At 44.6% G+C, this 24,866-nt stretch overlaps 1 protein-coding gene across 1 annotated transcript in view; it reads right to left on the minus strand.

Moving 5' to 3' along the window:
• The window catches only part of LOC112231358 (gamma-aminobutyric acid receptor subunit alpha-3-like), a 142,017-nt gene that overhangs the window by 109,896 nt on the left and 7,255 nt on the right, over positions 1–24,866 (minus strand). The window contains exon 2 of the mRNA XM_042311610.1: positions 2,257–2,363. Coding sequence (XP_042167544.1) covers positions 2,257–2,342 — 86 coding nt within the window. The 5' untranslated portion in view covers positions 2,343–2,363. The remainder of the gene's footprint in view (positions 1–2,256; positions 2,364–24,866) is intronic.

The following is a 24,866-nucleotide window of genomic DNA, read 5'->3' on the forward strand; positions in this document are numbered from 1 at the left end:
AATGAATCACTACTCCACTATTTTGTGTGTGTGTGTGTGTGTCTATGGTGCCGAATTAGATTGCAACCTCGTTCCCCCTCAACCCCCTCCTCAACTCCCCCATCTGATTCCCTGTGGGTGCGCTCTCAGTCCCTCTAGTGCAGGCCAGAGTGGAGAAAGAGAGATTTCAATCAATGCATTTCTGTGACAGATTACCCTGATTGTAGTATTAGCAAAAAGGCAGGCATCATGCGTCTCTGTGCCTGTGACCACACAACTGCACACACAACTATACTATAAAACACATTCTAAACATTATTTATGGACGGCAGGTAGCCTAGAGGTTAAGAACGTTAGGCCAATAATCAAAAGTGGACTGGTTCGAACCCCCAAGCTGACTAGGTGAAAAAAATCTAATGTGTCCTTGAGCAAGGCACTTAATTAGGAAATTGCTCTTGTAAGTTGCTCTGGATAAGAGCGTGTAAAGAATATAACGTTATCATGTGCTTTCATATAATATACTGTAAATGATATGCATAACAGGCATACTATCATGGATAACACAGAAATTGTGGAAAAGAGAAGACGATTGATCTTATAAAATGGCGTTGTAACGTCCTGAATTACCTGGTAATCCCATAATAGCCTTTGATTGAAGTTATACAATTAATAATACAGTGTTTATAACAACATCTTGGCAAAGTTTTAGTTCCGAAGCTTGACAACTGTAAAGCTTTGTATGACTCATTTGACTCTCTTTAATGGATGGAGAGAAATCTCTCTGTAGCAAACTAATGGAATAGGTGGATAATGGGAGGTGACTAACAAATGAGTTGAGAGGGGTAGGTGTTAATTGATTGTGTAAGTGTCAGCGAGGGTAAGCAACAGTGTTCTAAAAAGGTTGGATAGGCTAGGGAGCCTTGCCCATGGTTTAAAATGGTCTTCAATGGATACACAAGGCTAGAGAATGCAGCACACTGCACTGGGGGAATGGACTGGGGTAGGAATAATGCAGTAATCTTAGGCCTTGTCTATGGCTATGTCTTGGCAAGAACTTACTGGCTGTACACCTTCTGACAGTGCCGCGTGCTGCTAATAGGAAGTGAAAGCTAACTGGCCCCATGGAAATTCAATCTAGGCTAAGCAATCTCTCGCCTTCCCTCGGGTCTCCCCTCTGCTCTGTCGGCCGCCCAGCCTTCTCTCTGGTCTCCCCTCTGCTCTGTCGGCAGGCCAGCCTTCTCTCGTGTCTCCCCTCTGCTCTGTCGGCAGACCAGCCTTCTCTCGGGTCTCCCCTCTGCTCTGTCGGCAGACCAGCCCTCTCTCGGGTCTCCCCTCTGCTCTGTCGGCAGACCAGCCCTCTCTCGGGTCTCCCCTCTGCTCTGTCGGCAGACCAGCCCTCTCTCGGGTCTCCCCTCTGCTCTGTCGGCAGACCAGCCTTCTCTCGGGTCTCCCCTCTGCTCTGTCGGCAGGCCAGCCTTCTCTCGGGTCTCCCCTCTGCTCTGTCGGCAGGCCAGCCTTCTCTCGGGTCTCCCCTCTGCTCTGTCGGCAGACCAGCCTTCTCTCGGGTCTCCCCTCTTCTCTGTCGGCAGACCAGCCTTCTCTCGGGTCTCCCCTCTGCTCTGTCGGCAGACCAGCCTTCTCTCGGGTCTCCCCTCTTCTCTGTCGGCAGACCAGCCTTCTCTCGGGTCTCCCCTCTGCTCTGTCGGCAGATAAGCTTTCTCTCGGGTCTCCCCTCTGCTCTGTCGGCAGACCAGCCTTCTCTCGGGTCTCCCCTCTTCTCTGTCGGCAGACCAGCCTTCTCTCGGGTCTCCCCTCTGCTCTGTCGGCAGATAAGCTTTCTCTCGGGTCTCCCCTCTGCTCTGTCGGCAGACCAGCCTTCTCTCGGGTCTCCCCTTTCTCTGTCAGCAGATCAGCTTTCTCTCGGGTCTCCCCTCTGCTCTGTCGGCAAGCTAGCCTTCCCTCGGGTCTCCCCTCTGCTCTGTCGGCAGGCCAGCCTCCCTTCCCTTCCTCCAGGTTTATTGAGCCTCGCTTTGCCACTAGAAATCCAATAGCTACTTACACTGGGCCACGTCTGCCTCCAAATGGTATTCTGCGGATCATAAAGCCTGGCTACAGTACAAGGGCCATATTAATGAATGTATTAGCTGCAACACATCCCCAGAGCTTCAAAATGGGGGACAGAAGAGGACGGGAGGGAGGAAGAGGTGGAGAAGAGCGAGTGGCTGGAAATGGAAGAGAGCTAGGGGAGAGAAGGGAGTGAACTATGAGTCATCCTACCCAGTTTGTGGAAAGGGGTTGAGGAGCAGGAGGCAGATCCATATGCCCGACACGGATACTGCAAGTTTCTGGAGAGTGGCAGCCATATCAAACTATGGCCCAAAACCCTGCAGAAAAGAGAGAAGGACAGACAGATGTACATGTTAGTTAGGGCTGGGAATAGCCAAGGACCTCCAAGAGTGTGAAATGTTGTCATCAAGGCAAAGAGTGCCTACTTTGAAGAATCTCAAAAATAAAATATATTTTGATTTGTTTAACACTTTTTTGGTTACTACATGAGTCCATACGTGTTATTTCATAGTTTTGATGCCTTCACTATTATTCTACAATGTAGAATATAGTAAAAGAAAGAAAGATCCTGGAATGTGTACAGTAGGTGTGTCCAAACCTTTAACTGGTACTGTATATATACAGTACGTTCGGAAAGTATTCCGACCCCTTGACTTTTTCCAAATGTTGTTACATTACAGCCTTATTCCACAATTGATTGAAAAAATAAATCCTCACCCATCTACACACAATACCCCATAATGACAAAGCAAAAACAGGTTTTTAGAAATGTTTGCAAATGTAAAAAAAGAAATATACCTTATTTACATTATTCAGGCCCTTTACTATAAGACTCGAAATAGAGCTCAGGTGCATCCTGCTTCTATCGATGATCCTTGAGATGTTTATACAACTTGATTGGAGTCCACCTGTGGTAATTCTATTGACTGGACATGATTTGGAAAGGCACACACCTGTCTATATAAGGTCCCACAGTTGACAGTGCATGTCAGAGCAAAAACCAAGCCATATGAGGTCGAAGGAATTGTCCATAGAGCTCCAAGACAGGATTTTGTTGAGGAAGAGATCTGGGGAAGGGTACCAAAAAAATTATTCAGCATTGAAGGTCCCCAAGAACACAGTGGCCTCCATCATTCTTAAATGGAAAAAGTTTGGAACCACCTCTTCCTGGAGCTGGCCACCCGGCCAAACTGAGCAAACAGGGGAGAATCCCCTCGAGTTATTTTTAACGTCCCAATTGGGAAATGTGTTGTGAAGTCAGGGCTCAACAATAAGAACCCGATGGTCACTCTGAAAGAGCTCCAAAGTTCCTCTGTGGAGATTGAAGAACCTTCCAGAAGGACAACCATCTGCAGCACTCCACCACTCAGGCCTTTATGGTAAAAGTGGCCAGACGGAAGCCACTCCTCAGTAACAGCCCACTTGGAGTTTGCCAAAAGGCACCTAAAGGACTTTCAGACCATGAGAAACAAGATTCTCTGGTCTGATGAAACCAAGATTGAACTCTTTGGCCTGAATGCCAAGTCTGAAGGAAACCTGGCACCATCCCTACGGTGAAGCATGGTGGTGGCAGCACCATGATGTGGGGATGTTTTTCTGCGGCAGGGACTGGGAGTCTAGTCAGGATTAAGGGAAAGATGAACGGAGCAAAGTCCAGAGAGATCCTTGATGAAAACCAGCTCCAGAGTGCTCAGGGCCTCAGACTGGGACAAAGGTTTACCTTCCAACAGGACAACGAACCTAAGCACAAAGCCAAGACAACGCAGGAGTGGCTTCGGGACAAGTCTCTGAATGTCCTTGAGTGTCCCAGCCAGAGCCCGGACTTGAACCCGATTGAACATCTCTGGAGAAACCTGAAACTAGCTGTGCAGCGACGCTCCCCATCCAACCTGACAGAGCCTGGTAGCATCTGCAGAGAAGAGAAACTCGTACCCAATAAAACTTGAGGCTGTAATCAATTTTATATTTCAAATGTTTTTATTTTATAAATTTGCTAAAATTAAAATTTAAAAAAATTGCTTTGTCATTATGGGTTATTGTGTGTAGATTGATGAGGGGGACAAAACGAGTTAATACATTTTAGAACAAGGCTGTAAAGTAACAAAATGTGGAAAAAGTCAAAGGGTCTGAATACTTTCCGAATGCACTGTATGTATGTATGTATGTATGTATGTATGTATGTATGTATGTATGTATGTATGTATGTATGTATGTATGTATGTATGTATGTATGTATGTATGTATGTATGTATGTATGTATGTATATATGTATGTATGTATGTATAACAAATTGATACATGGAGTCAAAGTGTCAATATAATATTGTCTAAAATAACATAGTGGCAAGTAGCCTAGCAGTTAGAGTATTGGGCCAGTAACTGAAAGGTTGTTAGTTCAAATCCCTGAGCCCACAAGGTGGAAGATCTGTCAATGTGCCCTTGAGCGAGGCACTTACCACCTTACTGCTCCAGGTTTGCCGTTGATAATGGCGGACCCTGGCCATAACCCCACTCTCCGAGGGTGTGTTAGGTAGTTGGGATATGCAAAACATTTAAATTCCAATTCACACATTGGTATACTACACACTTGTACATGTGTGAATTAGGACAAACACTGTATAAGCACCCACTCAATCATCATCATCAACTGTATCGATGTTTTCCCCCCATCACTAATGTTAAGATGAATTAGCATCTCAGATCAATATGTATGTCCAGTCCTGGAAAGCAGAATGAAAACAGTTAGTGAAACACATAATTCACTGGCAGGTGTCCTGAGGGAACTGGATCTAAATTGACTTCCTGTTGCTCTGGCCTCATGACAAGCTTTGTCAGTCAGACAGACAGACAGACAGACAGAGAGGCACATATTAATGGTTTGATGTTCTTCTATGGCCATGAAGACAGAGAGCTACTGAGCCAAAATGCTAGGCTTTGAGTAGATATATACAGTATGAAACTACAGGTTATTAGTCATGGAAGCTTTGGGCCTTCCATACTGTATTGTATGTAGTAAATAAGTCATGTTAATGTCCCAACCCATGGTAAGTGACAAAGCTCTTCAAAATATTACAGGTGAATTAACCTGCCCAGGTGGGATTTAACCTTTGCAGTCACCTTCCTATATATGCTTGTTAATACTGTAGTACTGAGTCCTACTGAAAATGATGACAAACATAGCCTTTACTGTCAGCTCTGAGCAACTCAAGTTTTAGCTGCAATGACGACAAAACTAATATGAATATTTTAGCACTTGGAGGAAAACCTGGACTCGCTAACAAAAGCAAATTATTTAAATTTCAGATGAAACAAGTCCAATTTGTTTCCTTGCTGCGCGAGCCAAAAGCAGTGAAGACGAGGGAATTTATTTGCTTTTCTGCCCAATATGCAGCAGCACAAAAGCCATGGAGCATAAATACTGAGTAATTCCTCTCACGCAAGCAGCGAAGCTCTGATTGGAGCTTCACCCAGGCAGCAGGCAGCAGCATTAGGGAGTCCCTGTGCTTTCCCCTTAAGAGGATACTTTGTAAAACTGCTGTTTCTTCAGAGACACACCAACGATATAGGGGCTTTGTATGGATTAATAATGGAATCACCCACACATGAATACACTTCGAACAAACAAAGACTGTAGGGACGGAGGTACTGGCAACAAGACCGAAAAGCTAAACAAAAAAACTATTGCCCTTTAAGCCAAGCCTGGAGAATATATATGCCTTTTATTTGACGTAAAGAAAATTGTCACGAAACGCCACCATATAAATGTCACAACATAAATACTGCGTTGCTTACACTGTAAATGTAGACAGGTGGACTTTTGTTGAAAACAGTAGTGGTGCGTGGGTAAAATCACAGGGGAAACCAAGACAGTAAAACAGCCATATTACAACTTCCATTGTGATAATTGTGTTTGCTCTATAACCCATTCCTTCACACGCCACCTTGATACAGTACACAATAAGGCTGTGACAACAAAAAGACAGTCACAAAGCGGCGGAAAGAAATTCAACTACACATACATTTGTTTCATCACAAAACTGGAACACAACATCTGTCCGGTGAAGTCCCCAAAGCAAATATTGCACGTAAAAAAACAGTCATGTGACATGCAGTATTGTCAAGCAAGTTACTGTTTCCGACAGTCTACTAAACAACTACTGATTTAGAACGATGGTGTTACCCCAAGTCAACACAAAGACAACAGGAGCACTGCCTCGGCTATTCCAGCATGATATCAACTTACGTGTAAACATCATCAAATCAACAAGGCTATATACAGTATATGCTTAGTTTAAAACACTGAAATCAAAATGAAAAACAAACACATTTTGTCCAATCAATGTTGCTAAAAATCATGTGGCTGTCCATGGTACTGATTTCTGTCTGTGTGTGTGTGTGTGCGCGTGTACGTGTGTGTGTGAGCTTGTGTGTGTGTGCGCGCAAGTAAAAAAATTAAAAAAATGTTGACTCACCCTACTTGTAAACTAGTTGAACGCCAATGCCATCCTCATTTCTTTCATGTTGGCAAAACAGTCTATGACTCTGTCATATAAGTACGCTTTTAGTTTATGTTTTCATAGGCTACCTAGTTCAAATGTTTGTTAGCCCAACTTCCTCACTCGCAACAATGAACCAGCTAAGTTAGCTAACTAGTTAGCGTGAGCCTACTAGGGTACATACAGTTGAAGTCGGAAGTTTACATACACTTAGGTACCTTCAAACTCAGTGCCTCTTTGCTTGATATCATGGGAAATCAAAATAAATCAGCCAAGACCTCAGAACAAAAATTGCAGAATGCCACAAGTCTGGTTCATCCTTGGGAGCAATTTCCAAACGCCTGAAGGTACCACGTTCATCTTTACAAATAATAGTATGCAAGTATAAACACCATGGGACCGCACAGCCATCATACCGCTCAGGAAGGAGACACGTTCTGTCTCCTAGAGATGAACGTACTTTGGTGTGAAAAGTGCAAATCAATCCCAGAACAACAGCAAAGGACCTGTGAAGATGCTGGAGGAAACAGGTCCAAAAGTATCTATATCCACAGTAAAACGAGTCCCTATATCGACATAACCTGAAAGACCGCTCAGCAAGGAAGAAGCCACTGCTCCAAAACCACCATAAAAAGCCAGACTACGGTTTGCAACTGCACATGGGGACAAAGATCATACTTTTTGGAGAAATGTCCTCTGGTCTGATGAAACAAAAATATAATTGTTTGGCCATAATGACCATTGTTATGTTTGGAGGAAAAAGGGGGAGGCTTGCAAGCCGTAGAACACCATCCTAACTGTGAAGCACGAGGGTGGCAGCATCATGTTGTGGGGGTGCTTTGCTGCAGGAGGGACTGGTGCACTTCACAAAATAGATGGCATCATGAGGATGGGAAATTATGTGGATATATTGAAGCAACATCTCAAGACATCAGTCAGGAAGTTAAAGCTTGGTCGCAAATGGGTCTTCCAAATGGACAATGACCCCAAGCATACTTCCAAGTTGTGGCAACAACGTCAAGGTATTGGAGTGGCCATCACAAAGCCCTGACCTCAATCCTATAGAAAAGTTGTGGGCAGAACTGAAAAAGTGTGTGCGAGCAAGGAGGGACAACAAACCTGATTCAGTTACACCAGCTCTGTCAGGAGGAATGGGCCAAAATTCACCCAACTTATTGTGGGAAGCTTGTGGAAGACTACCCAAAACATTTGACCCAAGTTAAACTATTTAAACTATTTAAAGGCAATGCTACCAAATACTAATTGAGTGTATGTAAACTTCTGAGACACTAGGAATGTGATTAAATAAATAAAAGCTGAAATAAATCATTATCTCTACTATTATTCTGACATTTCACATTCTTAAAATAAAGTGGTGATCCTAACTGACCTAAGACAGGGAATTTTAAATAGGATTAAATGTCAGGAATTGTGAGAAAAAAAACTGAGTTTAAATGCATTTCACTTAGGTGTATGTAAACTTCTGACTTCAACTGTACATCTACTGTAGGCTACATATTGAACTTCAATCGTCTCAGGACTGTGGCACAATATATGAATCTATGGTAAGATCAGAATTGCCATCATAATCATTGGCCTGTACAGAGAGTTAAGTCAAAACTACAAGTCCAAATCCACATCTCCATACATTGCTTAGGAAAGAACCGATTTAGCAAACTCGCTACTGCAGGACAGCAACACAAGCAGACCAGAAGTCTGACAATGATGACGTTTTGCTTAGGATGTGATTTGATTGGTGTGGAGCCAAATCCAAACTGGCCTCCCTTGGTTGGCGTTTTGCTGTGCCGGGACAACCCACAGTTGAGCTCAGCTCAATGCTGATTGGCTAATTATTTTATAAAAATGTTAACAAGGGAGGCCAAAAGCTTGCTGGCATCAATCAATCAAATGCTATGGCAGCAACATGTTATACTCTTTTATTCCAGAGAGCATCAGATACATGGGCTACACATACTAAGACAGAGGAGCGCTGTATCCCTCGCTCTGATTTCTCCGGTGAGATTCAGCCACTTGCGAATTGATGGAAAATTGTGAAACAGAGAGACGAAAGATAAATAAATTAAAATAATTTATCGGTCCATGTATACACGCTACTGGTAAAGGCAAGATGTTATCCAGAGCAAAGGAACTGATGGGATATGAAGCAGCCAGATTCCAGCTCAAATCAATTGCGTCTCAACTGTGTCTCGTGTGTGTGTGTCTTGTGTGTGTGTGAGAGAGAGAGAGAGAGAAGGTGGGAGAGGAGGGAAGAGGAGAGGAAATGGGAGGAGTGGGCGGGGAGAGGTGGAGACAGAGTTATTACTACTCTTTGAGATGGGAGGTGGAAGCCGCATTGTAAATACAAAATACTTCATCTACCCTATTGATCTATTCTAGTTGTTCTAGATTCTGGCACTAGTGCAAAGCCATTAGATTTCTTGACAGGATGACACACACTGTGTTACTCACACTGTAACAATAAGAAGTTACTTCTGAGAAGGTGGCTAAGTGTTTATCTAATACTTCATGGTCTGTGTCTACACTGCTCTGATTGTAAGATCAGTTGATGCCAGATTCCTTCATGACAAGCCAACAGAGAAGCCACATATGGTCACAATCCTTCTCTGAAAAGGATAAATAATGAAACACGGAGTGTTTTCTGACACCTCTATCATCTTCTAAAGGTGTGGAAAAATCTGCTTTGGTATGTGCAGTCCTGCCAAAGAGCGGCAAGGCTCAATTCTCTCAATCGCGGGCGTTTGTGTTCATTAAAAAAATAAAAAATAGACATCACCCTGCCGGCACCTGTCAAACCATCAGAGAGAAAGGTCAAAAACCTCAGCTCACTTTATCTTCATGGCCACATTTGTCAATAGTCAAATAGCACAAAGTTTCTCATAGCGAACTACACTTCATTACAGGCGCTAGTTTCAGCACACGTCACTGTATTAGAAAGTATGCCGTTCTTCTTGGAAGTCTCCTAGATCCACCTTGCTTGTGGAATGGATGAATTGGTGCCTCTGAGACAGTCCAGATGGCTGTTTGAGGACCTTGATCTTGTGTTTATATTGTGTTTATATTTCATTGTGTTTGTGTTTTTTTTGCTTGCTTATACAGTATATCAACTATGCATTTTGATGATGTTTTGTAACTTTCTCCAGGCCGTTGCTGTAAAGGAGAATGTATTCTCAGTCAACTCACCTGGTAAAATACGGAACAAATAAATGAAGGTACCAGCGGGTCTGTCTGTCCATCAGCTCCACCGCTTTAAAAGGACAAGGAACATTAGGGAAGCTCGGCATTACACCTCTATTCTCACCGTGGCTCTGCTCTGTGGGTCAGTGGTGGCCAGGTCACTGGTCGACATCACCACCCTGTTCTCACACCGTGGCTCTGCTCTGTGGGTCAGTGGTGGCCAGGTCACTGGTCGGCATCACCACCCTGTTCTCACACCGTGGCTCTGCTCTGTGGGTCAGTGGTGGCCAGGTCACTGGTCGGCATCACCACCCTGTTCTCACACCGTGGCTCTGCTCTGTGGGTCAGTGGTGGCCAGGTCACTGGTCGGCATCACCACCCTGTTCTCACACCGTGGCTCTGCTCTGTGGGTCAGTGGTGGCCAGGTCACTGGTCGACATCACACCCCTGTTCTCACACCGTGGCTCTGCTCTGTGGGTCAGTGGTGGCCAGGTCACTGGTCGACATCACCACCCTGTTCTCACACCGTGGCTCTGCTCTGTGGGTCAGTAGTGGCCAGGTCACTGGTCGACATCACAACCCTGTTCTCACACCGTGGCTCTGCTCTGTGGGTCAGTGGTGGCCAGGTCACTGGTCGACATCACCACCCTGTTCTCACACCGTGGCTCTGCTCTGTGGGTCAGTGGTGGCCAGGTCACTGGTCGACATCACCACCCTGTTCTCACACCGTGGCTCTGCTCTGTGGGTCAGTGGTGGCCAGGTCACTGGTCGGCATCACCACCCTGTTCTCACACCGTGGCTCTGCTCTGTGGGTCAGTAGTGGCCAGGTCACTGGTCGACATCACAACCCTGTTCTCACACCGTGGCTCTGCTCTGTGGGTCAGCTGAGCTCATACAGCTAACCGCTTACAGAAGTGGTGTAGTGGTTCACAGCCTCTCGCCCTTTTATATGGATGACGGTGAGAACCCATCATCCCATCCCCAAATCCCTTTCACAGCCTTACAGATCGAGGATCAAACACAGATCTTCCTCAGGGGTATTTAGCAAATGTTCTCTGTTACAAGAGCTGGGGAACACAAATGATCTGAGGATGGTTAAACAGATGTTAAAGATTTGAGCTCTTTCAAGTGCTCACTCGGGACGCATCTCTGCAGGTCTCTCCCATCCCCAAACGTGTCTGTATCCCTGATGAATGCATTCCTCTTGGGCTGAAACACTTTAGACGGGGGCATCCCCCATGTTCATTGCAGCTGAGCACCAAATGACTTTGTTTAATCATTCTCTCTTTCAGCGTTTTTATTAATGGGCCTATATTACAAGTAATTCTGGATTGTTAGACATCCGAGATTTTATGTTATCCATAAAAGCCGCAGGATGCCAGCCCTCCAGAGCCAGAAATAACAATTCTCTGCCCTATAATGTCTGACAGAAAATTGTGTCTGTTAATGTCATGACATCTACTGCTTCCTATTTAAGCAAGACCTGCTCGCATTGTGGTCATCATCTCACATATCTTATATCTAACAGTCTTAAATGTCATTGACACATTTATCTGTCGTCTAAGACAAGGTTGCTGGGTGCCTCAGTGACCAAAGGCTGAGTGAACAATCGAATGCAGCCTTTCCAATGGGCGTGTCTCACAAAGACATTTCCTTCATACTGTTGTTGTTACACAACATGACCAAAAGTATGTGGACACCTGCTCATCAAACATCACATTCCAAAAATCATGGACATTAATATGGAGTTGCTTCCCCCTTTGCTGCTATAACAGCCTCTAATCTTCTGGGAAGGCTTCCCGCTAGATGTTGGAACATTGCTGCGGGAACTTGCTTCCATTCAGTCACAAGAGCATGAGTGAGATCGGGCACTGATGTCAGGCGATTAGGTCTGGCTCGCAGTCGGTGTTCCAATTGATCCCAAAGGTGTTCGATAGGGTTGAGGTCATGGCTCTGCACAGTCCAGTCAAGTACTCCCACACCGATGTCGACAAACCATTTCTGTATGCTTTGTGCACGGGGGCATTGTCATGCTGACAAGACATTGCCTTCCCCAAACTGTTGCCACAAAGTTGGAAGAAGCACAGCATCATCTAGAATGTCATTGTGTGCTGTAGCGTTAAGATTTCCCTTCACTGGAACTAAGGGGCCTAGCTCAAACAATGAAAAAAAGCCCCAGACTATTATTCCTCCTCCACCAAACTTTACAGTTGGTAGCGTTCTCTTGGCATCTGCTAAACCCAAATTTGTTCGTCAGTCTGCCAGATGGTAGCGTGATTCATCACTCCAGAGAATGCATTTCCACCGCTCTGGAGTCCAATGGCGGTGAGCTTTACACCACTCCAGCTGACGCTTGGCATTGCGCATGGTGATCTTAGGCTTCTGTGCAGCTGATCAGCCATGGAAACCCATTTAATGAAGCTCCCTACGAACAGTTATTGTGCTGACGTTGCTTACAGAAGCAGTTTGGAACTCGGTAGTGAGTGTTACAACTGAGGACATATGATTTTTGCGCGCTACGCGATTCAGCACTCAGCGGTCCCGTTCTGTGAGCTTGTTTGGCCTACCACTTAGTGGCTGAGCCGTTGTTGCTCCTAGACTTTTCCACTTCACAATAACAGCACTTACAATTGACCGGGGCAGCTCTAGCAGGCCAGAAATTTCACAAACTGACTTGTTGAAAGGTGGCATCCTATGATGGTGCCACATTGAAAGTCACTGAGCTTTTCAGTAAGGCCATTCTACTGCCAATGTTTGTCTATGGAGATTACATGGCTGTGTGCTCAATTTTATACACCTGTCAGCAACCGGTATGGTTGAAATGGCCAAATCCACTAATTTGAAGGGGTGTCCACATACTTTTTGTAAATGTAGTGTACCTCATGCCTAAAAGGCAAAAGGCTGCACCACAAACAAATGATTAATATCCTGAAAACAAAACTCTCACAAATGAGGAGGACAGAGATCCACATTAAGGGCTATAAACAGACAGTGTCACTGTCACTGGACTGCAAGCAGGCAAGAAGTTAAATGATCGTCCTCTCCCTTGTCTGAGCTGGTGCCCCCACAGACTTCAGGGCCTCTTTTGACAATACCATGTGGACTGGAATTCTCTTCTATACAATGTTTCATTCTAGCCCTGTACTGTTAACCTCGTATGACCATTTGGATCTTGCCAGCTCACATTCTGTTTCGCTACACAGATGTAAGCTCGCAAAATCAGGATGGTTGTACGAGGCTACTTTCCTATATCTGTGGCATTTTATCATTTACTTTCTATGAATATATGGGAATTTTAAAATGCCTTCAGAAAGTATTCAAAATATATTTAATCCATTTTAAATTCAGAATGTAACACAACAAATGTGGAAAAAGTCAAGGGGTGTGAATACTTTCTGAAGGCATTGTAGATATTCTCTCTCCTCATTATTCATAAAGTTGACAATTCAGTACCCACCAAGCCACCAGCGGTTTGTGTTACCACTTTGAAGATGGCCAGAGACACCACACCTCCACGGGGGCAGCAGCTTCAGTCTGGGCTGTCTACTCCTGTTCACACACAGGCTGGGGGGCTGAAATGGCACGAACCATCTGACAGCTTTGAAACCCCTAAATCTAACAGTCCAGGACATTCAGAAGAGGAGCACACTAGTGGGAGGTACAGGGGACTCTGACAGGCCATGTAAATCAAAAGGGAACCACATTTAGTCACTTCTAACTGCAAGGTGAGTCAACTTCATTAAGATTTGTATTAATGTGATACTGTGATATTAGTGCTGCGGTTGCAGGACTCCAGGAGCAGACAGCAGAGATGGAACTGACTTTAATAGCTGACTAGGCAAGGTCAACATGGCCTTTCAACAGCTTGGCTCCTCTAAAGCCTGTACAAGTTGATGGGCTGAATCATGACAGGGGCAGAGAGAGGTGTTTGCCAATGAAGGACATATCACCTCCAAGAGCAAGAATGACTCCTCATGAAATAGGCATGGTTAGTGTATGAGGCTAAACAAAAACAATTTGGCTTTCATATGAATGTGATAAGCATATGGGATTCTGCAGTGGGAACAGGGTGGAATGGTCTAAGTCTGCTCCTTGGGCTGTATAATCCACTTCAAAGCAATGTTTACGCTCCCTCTGGCGAGAGCAGACAGGGAAACACTGACTCATGCGTGATGAGGAGGAGTCCTGGCCAAGAAACATCTTGTGTTTGACTAAGCATTATATGGATGGCTAACAAACAACATTGACTCAATAGATATTTTCAGAAATCCATTGACAGTTCATTTATATGCAACTGTCAACTAAAGAAAGGGTAAGTCCTATACTGCCCTCCCAACTACATACATGTGTTCAAATAAAGCACGATCGGGCAATTTCTTCTAAGATATTGCTGTATCTGCAATATTTGACACCCATTTATCAAAATCTGCAAACTGTACAATACAGAAATGAACAGCTCTGCAGATACAGTAATTCCCATAGAACTAATACATGGAATTTGAACACGATCCAGTTAAGCATTTGCTCATATTATGTTTCAAAAAGGGCACAAGTGGGGAAGATGCCACAAATATATTTATATTTCACAATCCATTATCTGATAGCTGTATGACAATACAAACTGGAATTACATAGCAGACAAGCAACCTTCCTATATATTTTTTTTAATTTATCCATTATTTTACCAGGTAAGTTGACTGAGAACACATTCTCATTTACAGCAACAACCTGGGGAATAGTTACAGGGGAGAGGAGGGGGATGAATGAGCCAATTGCAAACTGTGGATTATTAGGTGACCATGACGGTTTGAGGGTCAGATTGGGAATTTAGCCAGGACACCCCTACTCTTACGATAAGTGCTATGGGATCTTTAATGACCTCAGAGAGTTTGGACACCCGTTTAACGTCCCATCCGAAAGACTGATGTCCCCAATCCCTGCCCTGGGGCATTGGGATGTTTTTTAGACCAGAGGAAAGAGTGTTTCTTACTGGCCCTCCAACACCACTTCCAGCAGCATTTGTCCACCCATCTAGGGACTGACCAGGACCAACCTGCTGGCATATACAGTGGGGAGAACAAGTATTTGATACACTGTCGATTTTGCAGGTTTTCCTACTTACAAAGCATGTAGAGGTCTGTCATTTTTTATCATAGATACACTTCAACTGTGAGAGACAAACAAAACAAAACAAAAATCCAGAAAATCACATTGTATGATTTTTAAGTAATTAATTAGCATTTTATTGCATGACATAAGTATTTGATCACCTACCAACCAGTAAGAATTCCAGCTCTCACAGACCTGTTAGTGTTTCTTTAAGAAGCCCTCGTGTTCTCCACTCATTACCTGTATTAACTGCAACTGTTTGAACTCGTTACCTGTATAAAAGACACCTGTCCACACACTCAAACAGACTCCAACCTCTCCACAATGGGCAAGACCAGAGAGCTGTGTAAGGACATCAGGGATCAAATTGTAGACCTGCACAAGGCTGGGATGGGCTACAGGACAATAGGCAAGCAGCTTGGTGAGAAGGCAACAACTGTTGGAGCAATTATTCGAAAATGGAAGAAGTTCAAGATGACGGTCAATCACCCTCGGTCTGGGGCTCCATGCAAGATCTCACCTCGTGGGACATCAATGATCATGAGGAAGGTGAGGGTTCAGCCCAGAACTACACGGCAGGACCTGGTCAATGACCTGAAGAGAGCTGGGACCACAGTCTCAAAGAAAACCATTAGTAACACACTACGCCGTCATGGATTAAAATCCTACAGCGCACGCAAGGTCCCCCTGCTCAAGCCAGCGCATGTCCAGGCCTGTCTGAAGTTTGCCAATGTCCATCTGGATGATCCAGAGGAGGAATGGGAGAAGGTCATGTGGTCTGAGGAGACAAAAATAGAGCGTTTTGGTCTAAACTCCACTCGGCGTGTTTGGAGGAAGAAGAAGGATGAGTTCAACCCCAAGAACACCATCCCAACCGTGAAGCATGGAGGTGGAAACATCATTCTTTGGGGATGCTTTTCTGCAAAGGGGACAGGACGACTGCACCGTATTGAGGGGAGGATGGATGGGGCCATGTATCGCGAGATCTTGGCCAACAACCTCCTTCCCTCAGTAAGAGCATTGGAGATGGGTCGTGGCTGGGTCGTCCAGCATGACAACGACCCGAAACACACAGCCAGAGCAACTAAGGAGTGGCTCCGTAAGAAGCATCTCAAGGTCCTGGAGTGGCCTAGCCAGTCTCCAGACCTGAACCCAATAGAAAATCTTTGGAGGGAGCTGAAAGTCCGTATTGTCCAGCGACAGCCACGAAACCTGAAGGATCTGTAGAAGGTCTGTATGGAGGAGTGGGCCAAAATCCCTGCTGCAGTGTGTACAAATCTGGTCAAGAACTACAGGAAACGTATGATCTCTGTAATTGGAAACAAAGGTTTCTGTACCAAATATTAAGTTCTGCTTTTCTGATGTATCAAATACTTATGTCATGCAATAAAATGCTCATTAATTACTTAAAAATCATACAATGTGATTTTCTGGATTTTTGTTTTAGATTCCGTCTCTCACAGTTGAAGTGTACCTATGATAAAAATTATAGACCTCTACATGCTTTGTAAGTAGGAAAACCTGCAAAATCGGCAGTGTATCAAATACTTGTTCTCCCGGCTGTCTGTACATACTGGTGCGAGAGACATTTAACTATTTGGAATGACCCCAAACAGGCACTCGCAACGGGCAATAAGATAACGGAGAAGGCTTCAATATTGTGTACCATATTGAAATCCAACCCTGTCTATCTATCCAGATACACATCTCAAGCCTCCACACACACATATACTCAGCTAAATAGCTAGATTTGTGAAGATAAAATACTTTTAGAATAATTATGCAAATTAGTGTGACTGTACAATTAGTCTTTCTAGAGACCTGCAGGATACTTCAACAGCCTCTGCACAGATCATTACAACAGTACATGAAATACACACTTTTCCCATTACAATGGAAAGCAGATGTTCAACTTGGGATAGAAGTTTTCCTCCCATGAAAAATCTGTCTTAGAGCATTAAGGGTTCCTGCTATAGACCAATCGCTACTTCAGCACACCAACTGCACTCAAAGCAATGTCGTATTACATCATATACAGCCCACCTTTTCCACTACTTGGGCAAAACCTTGACTTTTATATCAAATCAAATTGTATTTCTCACATGCTTCGTAAAACAGGTGTAGACTAACAGTGAAATGCTTACAGGCCTTTCCCAACAATGTAGAAAGAAAACAATAACAGAAATAACAGAAAAATAGAAAACTTATAACACAAGAAATAAATACACAATGAGTAATGATAACTTGGCTATATACACAGGGAAAGGGGATACCTAGTCAGTTGCACAACTGAATGCATTCAACCCAAATGTGTCTTCCAACTCCTCCGAATCAGAGAGGTGCAGGGGGCTGCCTTACATCGACACCCATGAAGCAGTTGTTGGGGGTTAACTCAATGAAATGCATTTATAAAGCCCTTTTATATATCAGCCGATGTCACAAAGTGCTATACAGAAACCCAGCCTAAAGCAATGCAGAAGCACAGTTAGATGCCTTACTCAAGAGCAGAACGGCAGATTTGTTCTACCTTGCCAACTCTGGGTTTTGAACCATCAACCTCTCGGTTACTGGTCCAATGATCTTAACCGCTGGGCTACCTATCACCCCAAAAAATGTATGTATTCGATCATTTGCCATTACATATTGTTTTGGCAGGCACTGTCAAGAATATTGTTCAAACCACCAGCAATAATTGGAGGTTGAACTGCAAGAACTGAAGATGCTGCACTCGCCTCTTCCTGTACCAGTACAAAGTAGATGTGCAGGGGTACGAGGTAATCGAGGTAGATATGTACATATAGGTAGGGATAAAGTGATAGATATTGAACAGTAACAGCAGCATATGTGATGAGTCAAAAGAGTGCAAAAGGGGTCAATGCAGATCGTCCGGGTAGCTATTGGTTAACTATTTGACTAACTATTTAGCAGTCTTGGGAGTAGAAGCTGCTCAGGGTCCTGTTGGGTCAAGACTTGGTGCATTGGTACTGGTTGCCGTGCGGTAGCAGAGAAAACAGTCTATTACTTGGGTGGCTGTTATACAATATGTTGCTGCTCTGATCATTCTTAAATCGGCGTATTCATTTTTAAGCTAACATATTGAGACAGCAGCACGCTATTGAGACACGATGGGGTAAATGGGGCAAAGCAAACATCTCACAATAGAATCATGTGATTCACGACAAAGAAGGAAACTGAACAAACCAAAATTATGAGAAAAATATGCAGCGAGTGATTAGGCCAATGATAGTTGTTGTGAACAGGGGATGACAGGGACGATGGGGATAATTCTACTACAGTACCTGCTATGGTTTACATCTCCACTCACTGGAGACACTAATACTGGGGATTTACATACACTATCAGTCTATGTCCTACTAACAAAGCCATGGTGGAGGAAACACTACTAAAAGAGATCCATACTGCAGTGAAGAGCCATTTTAGAAAATAACTATGCTTTATGGTAAAGTAATGATTCTCTGCAGTCAGGTGCAGTATCCTCACTTCACATTTTCCTATAACAACATTTGACTGTTTCCTCTGTAAGAGTTATTAGACAGTGAGATGGAGAAAGCCTTGGGGTACAGAGGAGGAATCAGAAATTGCTATGTTTGCTCAAGACAAGGAGAGGAAGGAGCAGAAAGAAATCTCATTATAAGTAGCGTTTTCAGTGCCTAAGTGCCCAATGGATCATACTCCAGCAGCACTAGACTAGCTTTAACTGCAGCATTTCTTCCCCAGCAAATGCAGTGGCTGCTCTTCCTCAGAAACACTAGCAGTCAAGCATACCACAGATAACATTGCTACATTCCACACTTAACTTATTTATTGATGCTTTTGATTGATTGATTTTTCTATTATGTCACAGGAGTTAGGGACACTGTAAAAGCATGCTGTCTCATAGGGCATGTTGGTACATGTAAACGGTGATGAGGCGTGATAATCTGATAATACTAATTAGACATATTGTTGCAGTGATATTCCTGAGGATGTTTTTACATGAAACACTACACACATTTTGTTCCTGTCCTGAGAAATGAAAATGATACTGTTTTTCAACTAAGATGACCCTCCACAAATTAATGGAAGTCTTGAAATATACAGAATTAACATCCCAATAGCAGTGAAGACAGGCAAAGACCAGTGTTTCCCCTATATGCACTGCAAAATGCACTAGAATGTATTGTAGATGTAAAATGTATGCCCCAGGGAAACCCCATCCAGTCACGGAAATGTGCTGAAAAGAAGATGGAGAACAAGCTCTGACGGAAAAATAGTGGATTTTTGGTGCAGACAGACTTTGCCTGTCTTCACTGTTATTGGGATGTTAATTGTGTGGGTTGTTTGGATGTTCGAGTAACCATCAAATGGCTAACGAACTACACAACTCCTGTATATTTCAAGACTTCCAAACAGAGCAAAAATAATATTTGCAATATTTTCAAAAGGATACGATACAATATATCTTCAAAAATAATAATCAGGATATGTAACTGTATCGAATTTTCCACCATCCCTACTGCTTGCTTGCCTGCCTGCCTGCGAAGGGATGACAGCATGATGGATTGGGGGCAAGAGGCTGGTGGGTTAATGCTCTTTTCCTCAAATGTCCAAAAGCACATTTATGAAATGCTCACTCCGTCAGGCGTCCACAGAGGACGGTCTCTACAAAACTGGTGGTGTAACATAACGTGGTAAACACGAGCCTCACTAGGGGGAAATCACTGTACTGGTGCTTGGACTGCACGGCTGACACCGGACCCATAGAGACCTTGCAAGAAGAACTGTAGAATGGAAATTATAAGTTGCTCATTTGAAGCAACTTCGTGAGTACAACATCTCTGTATTTTGGGTTGGTTGTTAGTACTGTTGAATCATACCTGCATCTCTCAGCACCGTTCATTCTTACAAATCCTGACTAACCTACATGCTAACTTAGAAACGGAAGTAAGAGAGGCAGACCTTTGCATACTGTATGCCCTCCCATGCTGAGCTGGAGAGAGAGAGAGAGAGAGGATGTAGGGAACTAAAGACCTGGAGAGCATAAAGCAACCGTCAGTCAGTACTCATTCTGTTCCAGAACTGTCATGGCCAGGTCTTATGGATGAGTTGGAAGAGTAGGAGTCACCAACGGGGAGAGTATGAGACAAGCTTCTTAGGTTCTGCTGGGACTCCCAGCCTATCAATACCATCAAGCACCTGTCCCAAGACTGTCCCTGTAAAGGAACATGACAAGTACTCTCTCCAGACATTTGCTCTCAGTGCCCCAGCACTGAATCATGCCTGGCCCACTGGCCCTCCCTACATTCATTTCTTATAGATTTGTTCTTGCATCTGAAAAATGTGTTGAAACATTGATGGTCCCACTCCGAGTAACAACTTTGGGATTGGAATGACTGTTCCAATGCAGATGTATACGACTGCAGATGTTCTAATCAGGAAATCTATCATTTGAATAAGGAACAAATTGAATAAACGTCCCACCTGCCGTTTCTCTTCATTTACTTCCAAGATAATATTGACATCTAGTTAATATCTCTATTTTGATCACTTTACGTCTTTTTAAAGCCACTATTCTGACAGACTGTTTGAAATCAGACTCAGAGTTAGCTCTCCTCGTAGCATGAGATTTAAATGTTGAAACTGATGTTGATTAATAAATCACACCGACAAATGGACCTCTCTCTGTCTGTAAGAGAGAAAATATGAGTTGAAGAAGAAGTGAACTCGGTTGAATTCCTTTCCCGTAGTTGGAGGGAAGATCCGAGTTACGAGGCTGAAGTTGTCGGCTCTTGGATAACGAGATGTACAGTGAGCACAGGCATGCAGAGAGAGAGAGAGAGAGAGATGTAGAGAAGAGTTGAACGGAGAAAAGGCCCAGGTCTCTACTAATCACATTGAGCCCTTAAGCCCAAAGTGGATGGTGGGTTAGAACGAGTCCCTCAAAGACAGAACCAGGTCATTCTTAGAGAGAGAGAGTGAAGCCAGGAAGAATATCCTTAAGCCAAAGCTGTGACATCATGCCTTCATATTTGACTTTGAATCATTTTCATAACAACTGTTTGTAACTATTTTCCCCCTTCTAAAATGCAACACTGCTTGATAAAATACAGTACATCTAAGAGCCTGTACATCGACTTGACAGACAAATTAGGGCTTAACTGTTCAATGCTATCTGTGTGAAAACACCTAGAGCGTATCATGTCCATCAGGACACCATCTCACTGTGTTGTACTGGAAGTAAACCCCACTGTCATCCGATCTATTGGTCAACATGCAATCATTGGAAAATAAAATCGATGACCTACGGTCAAGATGAAACTACCAACGGGACATTAAAAATCGTAATATCTTGTTTCACTGAGTCGTGGCTGAAAGATGACATGAAAAACATACAGCTGGCAGGTTATACACTGTTTCGGCAGGATAGAACAGCAGCCTCTGGTAAGACAAGGGGTGGTGGTCTAAGTATATTTGTAAACAACAGCTGGTGCACAACATCCAAGGTTTTGCTCACCTGAGGTAGAGTATCTCATGATAAGCTGTAGACCACACAATCTACCTAGAGAGTTTATCTATATTCTTCGCAGCTGTCTATTTACCACCACAAACCTGGAAACGATTTATCCGGAGGCTGCATTCATTGTAGCTGGGGATTTTAACAAGGCTAATCTGAAAACAAGACTCCCTAAATTTTATCAGCATATTGACCAGGGGTGGAAAGACCCTGGATCACGCATATAAAGCTGACCACGACTCCATTTTGTTGATCCCTGCCTACAGACAGAAACTAAAACAAGAAGCTCCCACGCTGAGGTCTCCAACGCTGGTCCGACCAAGCTGACTCCACACTCCAAGACTGCTTCCATCACGTGGACTGGGAGATGTTTCGTATTGCGTCAGACAACAACAGTACGCTGATACGGTGTGCGAGTTCATTAGAACGTGCGTTGAAGATGTCGTTCCCATAGCAACGATTAAAACATTCCCTAACCAGAAACCGTGGATTGATGGCAGCATTCGTGTGAAACTGAAGGCACGAACCACTGCTTTTAATCAGGGCAAGGTGTCTGGTAACATGACTGAATACAAACAGTGCAGCTATTCCCTCCGCAAGGCTATCAAACAAGCTAAGCGCCAGTACAGAGACAAAGTAGAATCTCAATTCAACGGCTCAGACACAAGAGGTATGTGGCAGGGTCTACAGTCAATCACGGACTAAAGGAAGAAACCCAGCCCAGTCTCGGACCAGGATGTCTTGCTCCCAGGCAGACTAAATAACTTTTTGCCCGCTTTGAGGACAATACAGTGCCACTGACACGGCCTGCAACGGAATCATGCGGTCTCTCCTTCACTGCAGCCGAAGTGAGTAGACATTTAAACGTGTTAACCCTCGCAAGGCTGCAGGCCCAGAATCCCCACGCGCCCTCAGAGCATGCGCAGACCAGCTGGCCGGTGTGTTTACGGACATATTCAACCAATCCCTATACCAGTCTGCTGTTCCCACATGCTTCAAGAGGGCCACCATTGTTCCTGTTCCCAAGAAAGCTAAGGTAACTGAGCTAAACGAACGTAGCACTCACATCCGTCATCATGAAGTGCTTTGAGAGACTAGTCAAGGACCATATCACCTCCACCCTACCTGACACCCTTGACCCTCTCCAATTTGCTTACCGCCCAAATAGGTCCACAGACGATGCAATCTCAACCACACTGCACACTGCCCTAACCCATCTGGACAAGAGGAATACCTATGTGAGAATGCTGTTCATCGACTACAGCTCGGCATTCAACACCATAGTACCCTCCAAGCTCGTCATCAAGCTCGAGACCCTGGGTCTCACCCCGCCCTGTGCAACTGGGTACTGGACTTCCTGACGGGCCGCCCCCCAGGTGGTGAGGGTAAACAACATCTCCTCCCCGCTGATCCTCAACACTGGGGCCCCACAAGGGTGCGTTCTGAGCCCCCTCCTGTACTCCCTGTTCACCCCGTGGCCATGCACGCCTCCAACTCAATCATCAAGTTTGCGGACGACACAACAGTGGTAGGCTTGATTACCAACAACGACGAGACGGCCTACAGGGAGGAGGTGAGGGCCCTCGGAGTGTGGTGTCAGGAAAATAACCTCACACTCAACGTCAACAAAACTAAGGAGATGAACTTCAGGAAACAGCAGAGGGAACACCCCCATCCACATCGATGGAACAGTAGTGGAGAGGGTAGCAAGTTTTAAGTTCCTCGGCATACACATCACAGACAAACTGAATTGGTCCACTCACACAGACAGCATCGTGAGGAAGGCGCAGCAGCGCCTCTTCAACCTCAGGAGGCTGAAGAAATTCGGCTTGTCACCAAAAGCACTCACAAACTTCTACAGATGCAGCATCCTGGCGGGCTGTATCACCGCCTGGTATGGCAACTGCACCGCCCTCAACCGTAAGGCTCTCCAGAGGGTAGTGAGGTCTGCACAACGCATCACCGGGGGCAAACTACCTGCCCTCCAGGACACCTACACCACCCGAACAGGAAGGCCATAAAGATCATCAAGGACATCAACCACCCGAGCCACTGCCTGTTCACCCCGCTGTCATCCAGGCGACAGTACAGGTGCATCAAAGCTGGGACCGAGAGACTAAAAAACAGCTTCTATCATCAGACATGAGAGCCATCAGACTGTTAAACAGCCACCACTAACATTGAGTGGCACTGCCAACACACATATGTCAATCTGACTCTACTCCAGCCACTTTAATCATGGGAATGATGGGAAATTATGTAAATATATCACTAGCCACTTTAAACAACTACCTTATATAATGTTACTTAACCTACATTGTTCATCTCATAATGCATTTGTGATTTGATTATGCTGGCCTAAGTTTACATACTTATCTCATATGCAGATATCATCTACTGTATCTTGATCAATGACCTGTCTACTGCCATAAGCAAACAGGAAAACACTCATCCAGAGGCGACGCTACTAGTGGCCAGGGACTAATGCAGGGGAACTTAAATCCATTTTTACCTAATTTCTACCAGCATGTTAAATGAGCAACTAGAGGGAAAAAAACTCTAGACCACCTTTACTCCACACACAGAGGAGACGTGTTCAAACAGGCAAAGCGTCAATACAGGACTAAGATCGAATCGTACTAGACCGGCACTGACGCTCGTCGGATGTGGCAAGGCTTGCAAACTATTACAGACTACAAAGGGAACCACAACTGAGAGCTGCCCAGTGACATGAGCCTACCAAACGAGCTAAAGAACTTATATGCTCGCTTTGAGGCAAGTAACACTGAAACATGCATGAGAGCATCAGCTGTTCCGCATGACTGTGTGATGATGCTCTCCGCAGCCGATGTGAGTAAGCCCTTTAAAAACAGGTCAACATTCACAAGGCCACAGGGCAAGATGGATTACCAGGATGTGTACTCCGAGCATGCGCTGACCACCTGGCAAGTGTCTTCAATGACATGTTCAACCTCTCCTTCTCTGAGTCTGTAATACCAACATGTTTCAAGCAGACCACCATAGTCCCTGTACCCAAGAACACTAAGGTAACCTGCCTAAATGACTACCGACCAATAGCACTCACATCTTTAGCCATGAAGTGCTTTGAAAGGCTGGTCTTGGCTCACATCAATACCATTATCCCAGAAACCCTAGACCCACTCCAATTTGTATACCACCCCAAAAGATCCAGATGATGCAATCTCTATTGCATTCCACACTGCCCTTTCACACCTGGACAAAAGGAACACCTATGTGGGAATGCTATTCATTAACTACAGCTTAGCGTTCAACACCATAGTGCCCTCAAAGCTCATCACTAAGCTAAGGACCCAGGGACTAAACACCTCTCTCTTCAACTGGATTCTGGACTTCCTGTCGGGCCTCTCCCATGTGGTAAGCGTAGGTAACAACACATCCACCACACTGATCCTCAATACAGGGGACCCTGAGGGGTGCGTGCTCAGTCCCCTCCTGTAGTCCCTATTCCCTCATGACTGCACAGCC

This window comes from Oncorhynchus tshawytscha, linkage group LG33 (genome assembly GCF_018296145.1).
Source record: "Oncorhynchus tshawytscha isolate Ot180627B linkage group LG33, Otsh_v2.0, whole genome shotgun sequence".
Lineage (NCBI taxonomy): Eukaryota > Metazoa > Chordata > Actinopteri > Salmoniformes > Salmonidae > Oncorhynchus > Oncorhynchus tshawytscha.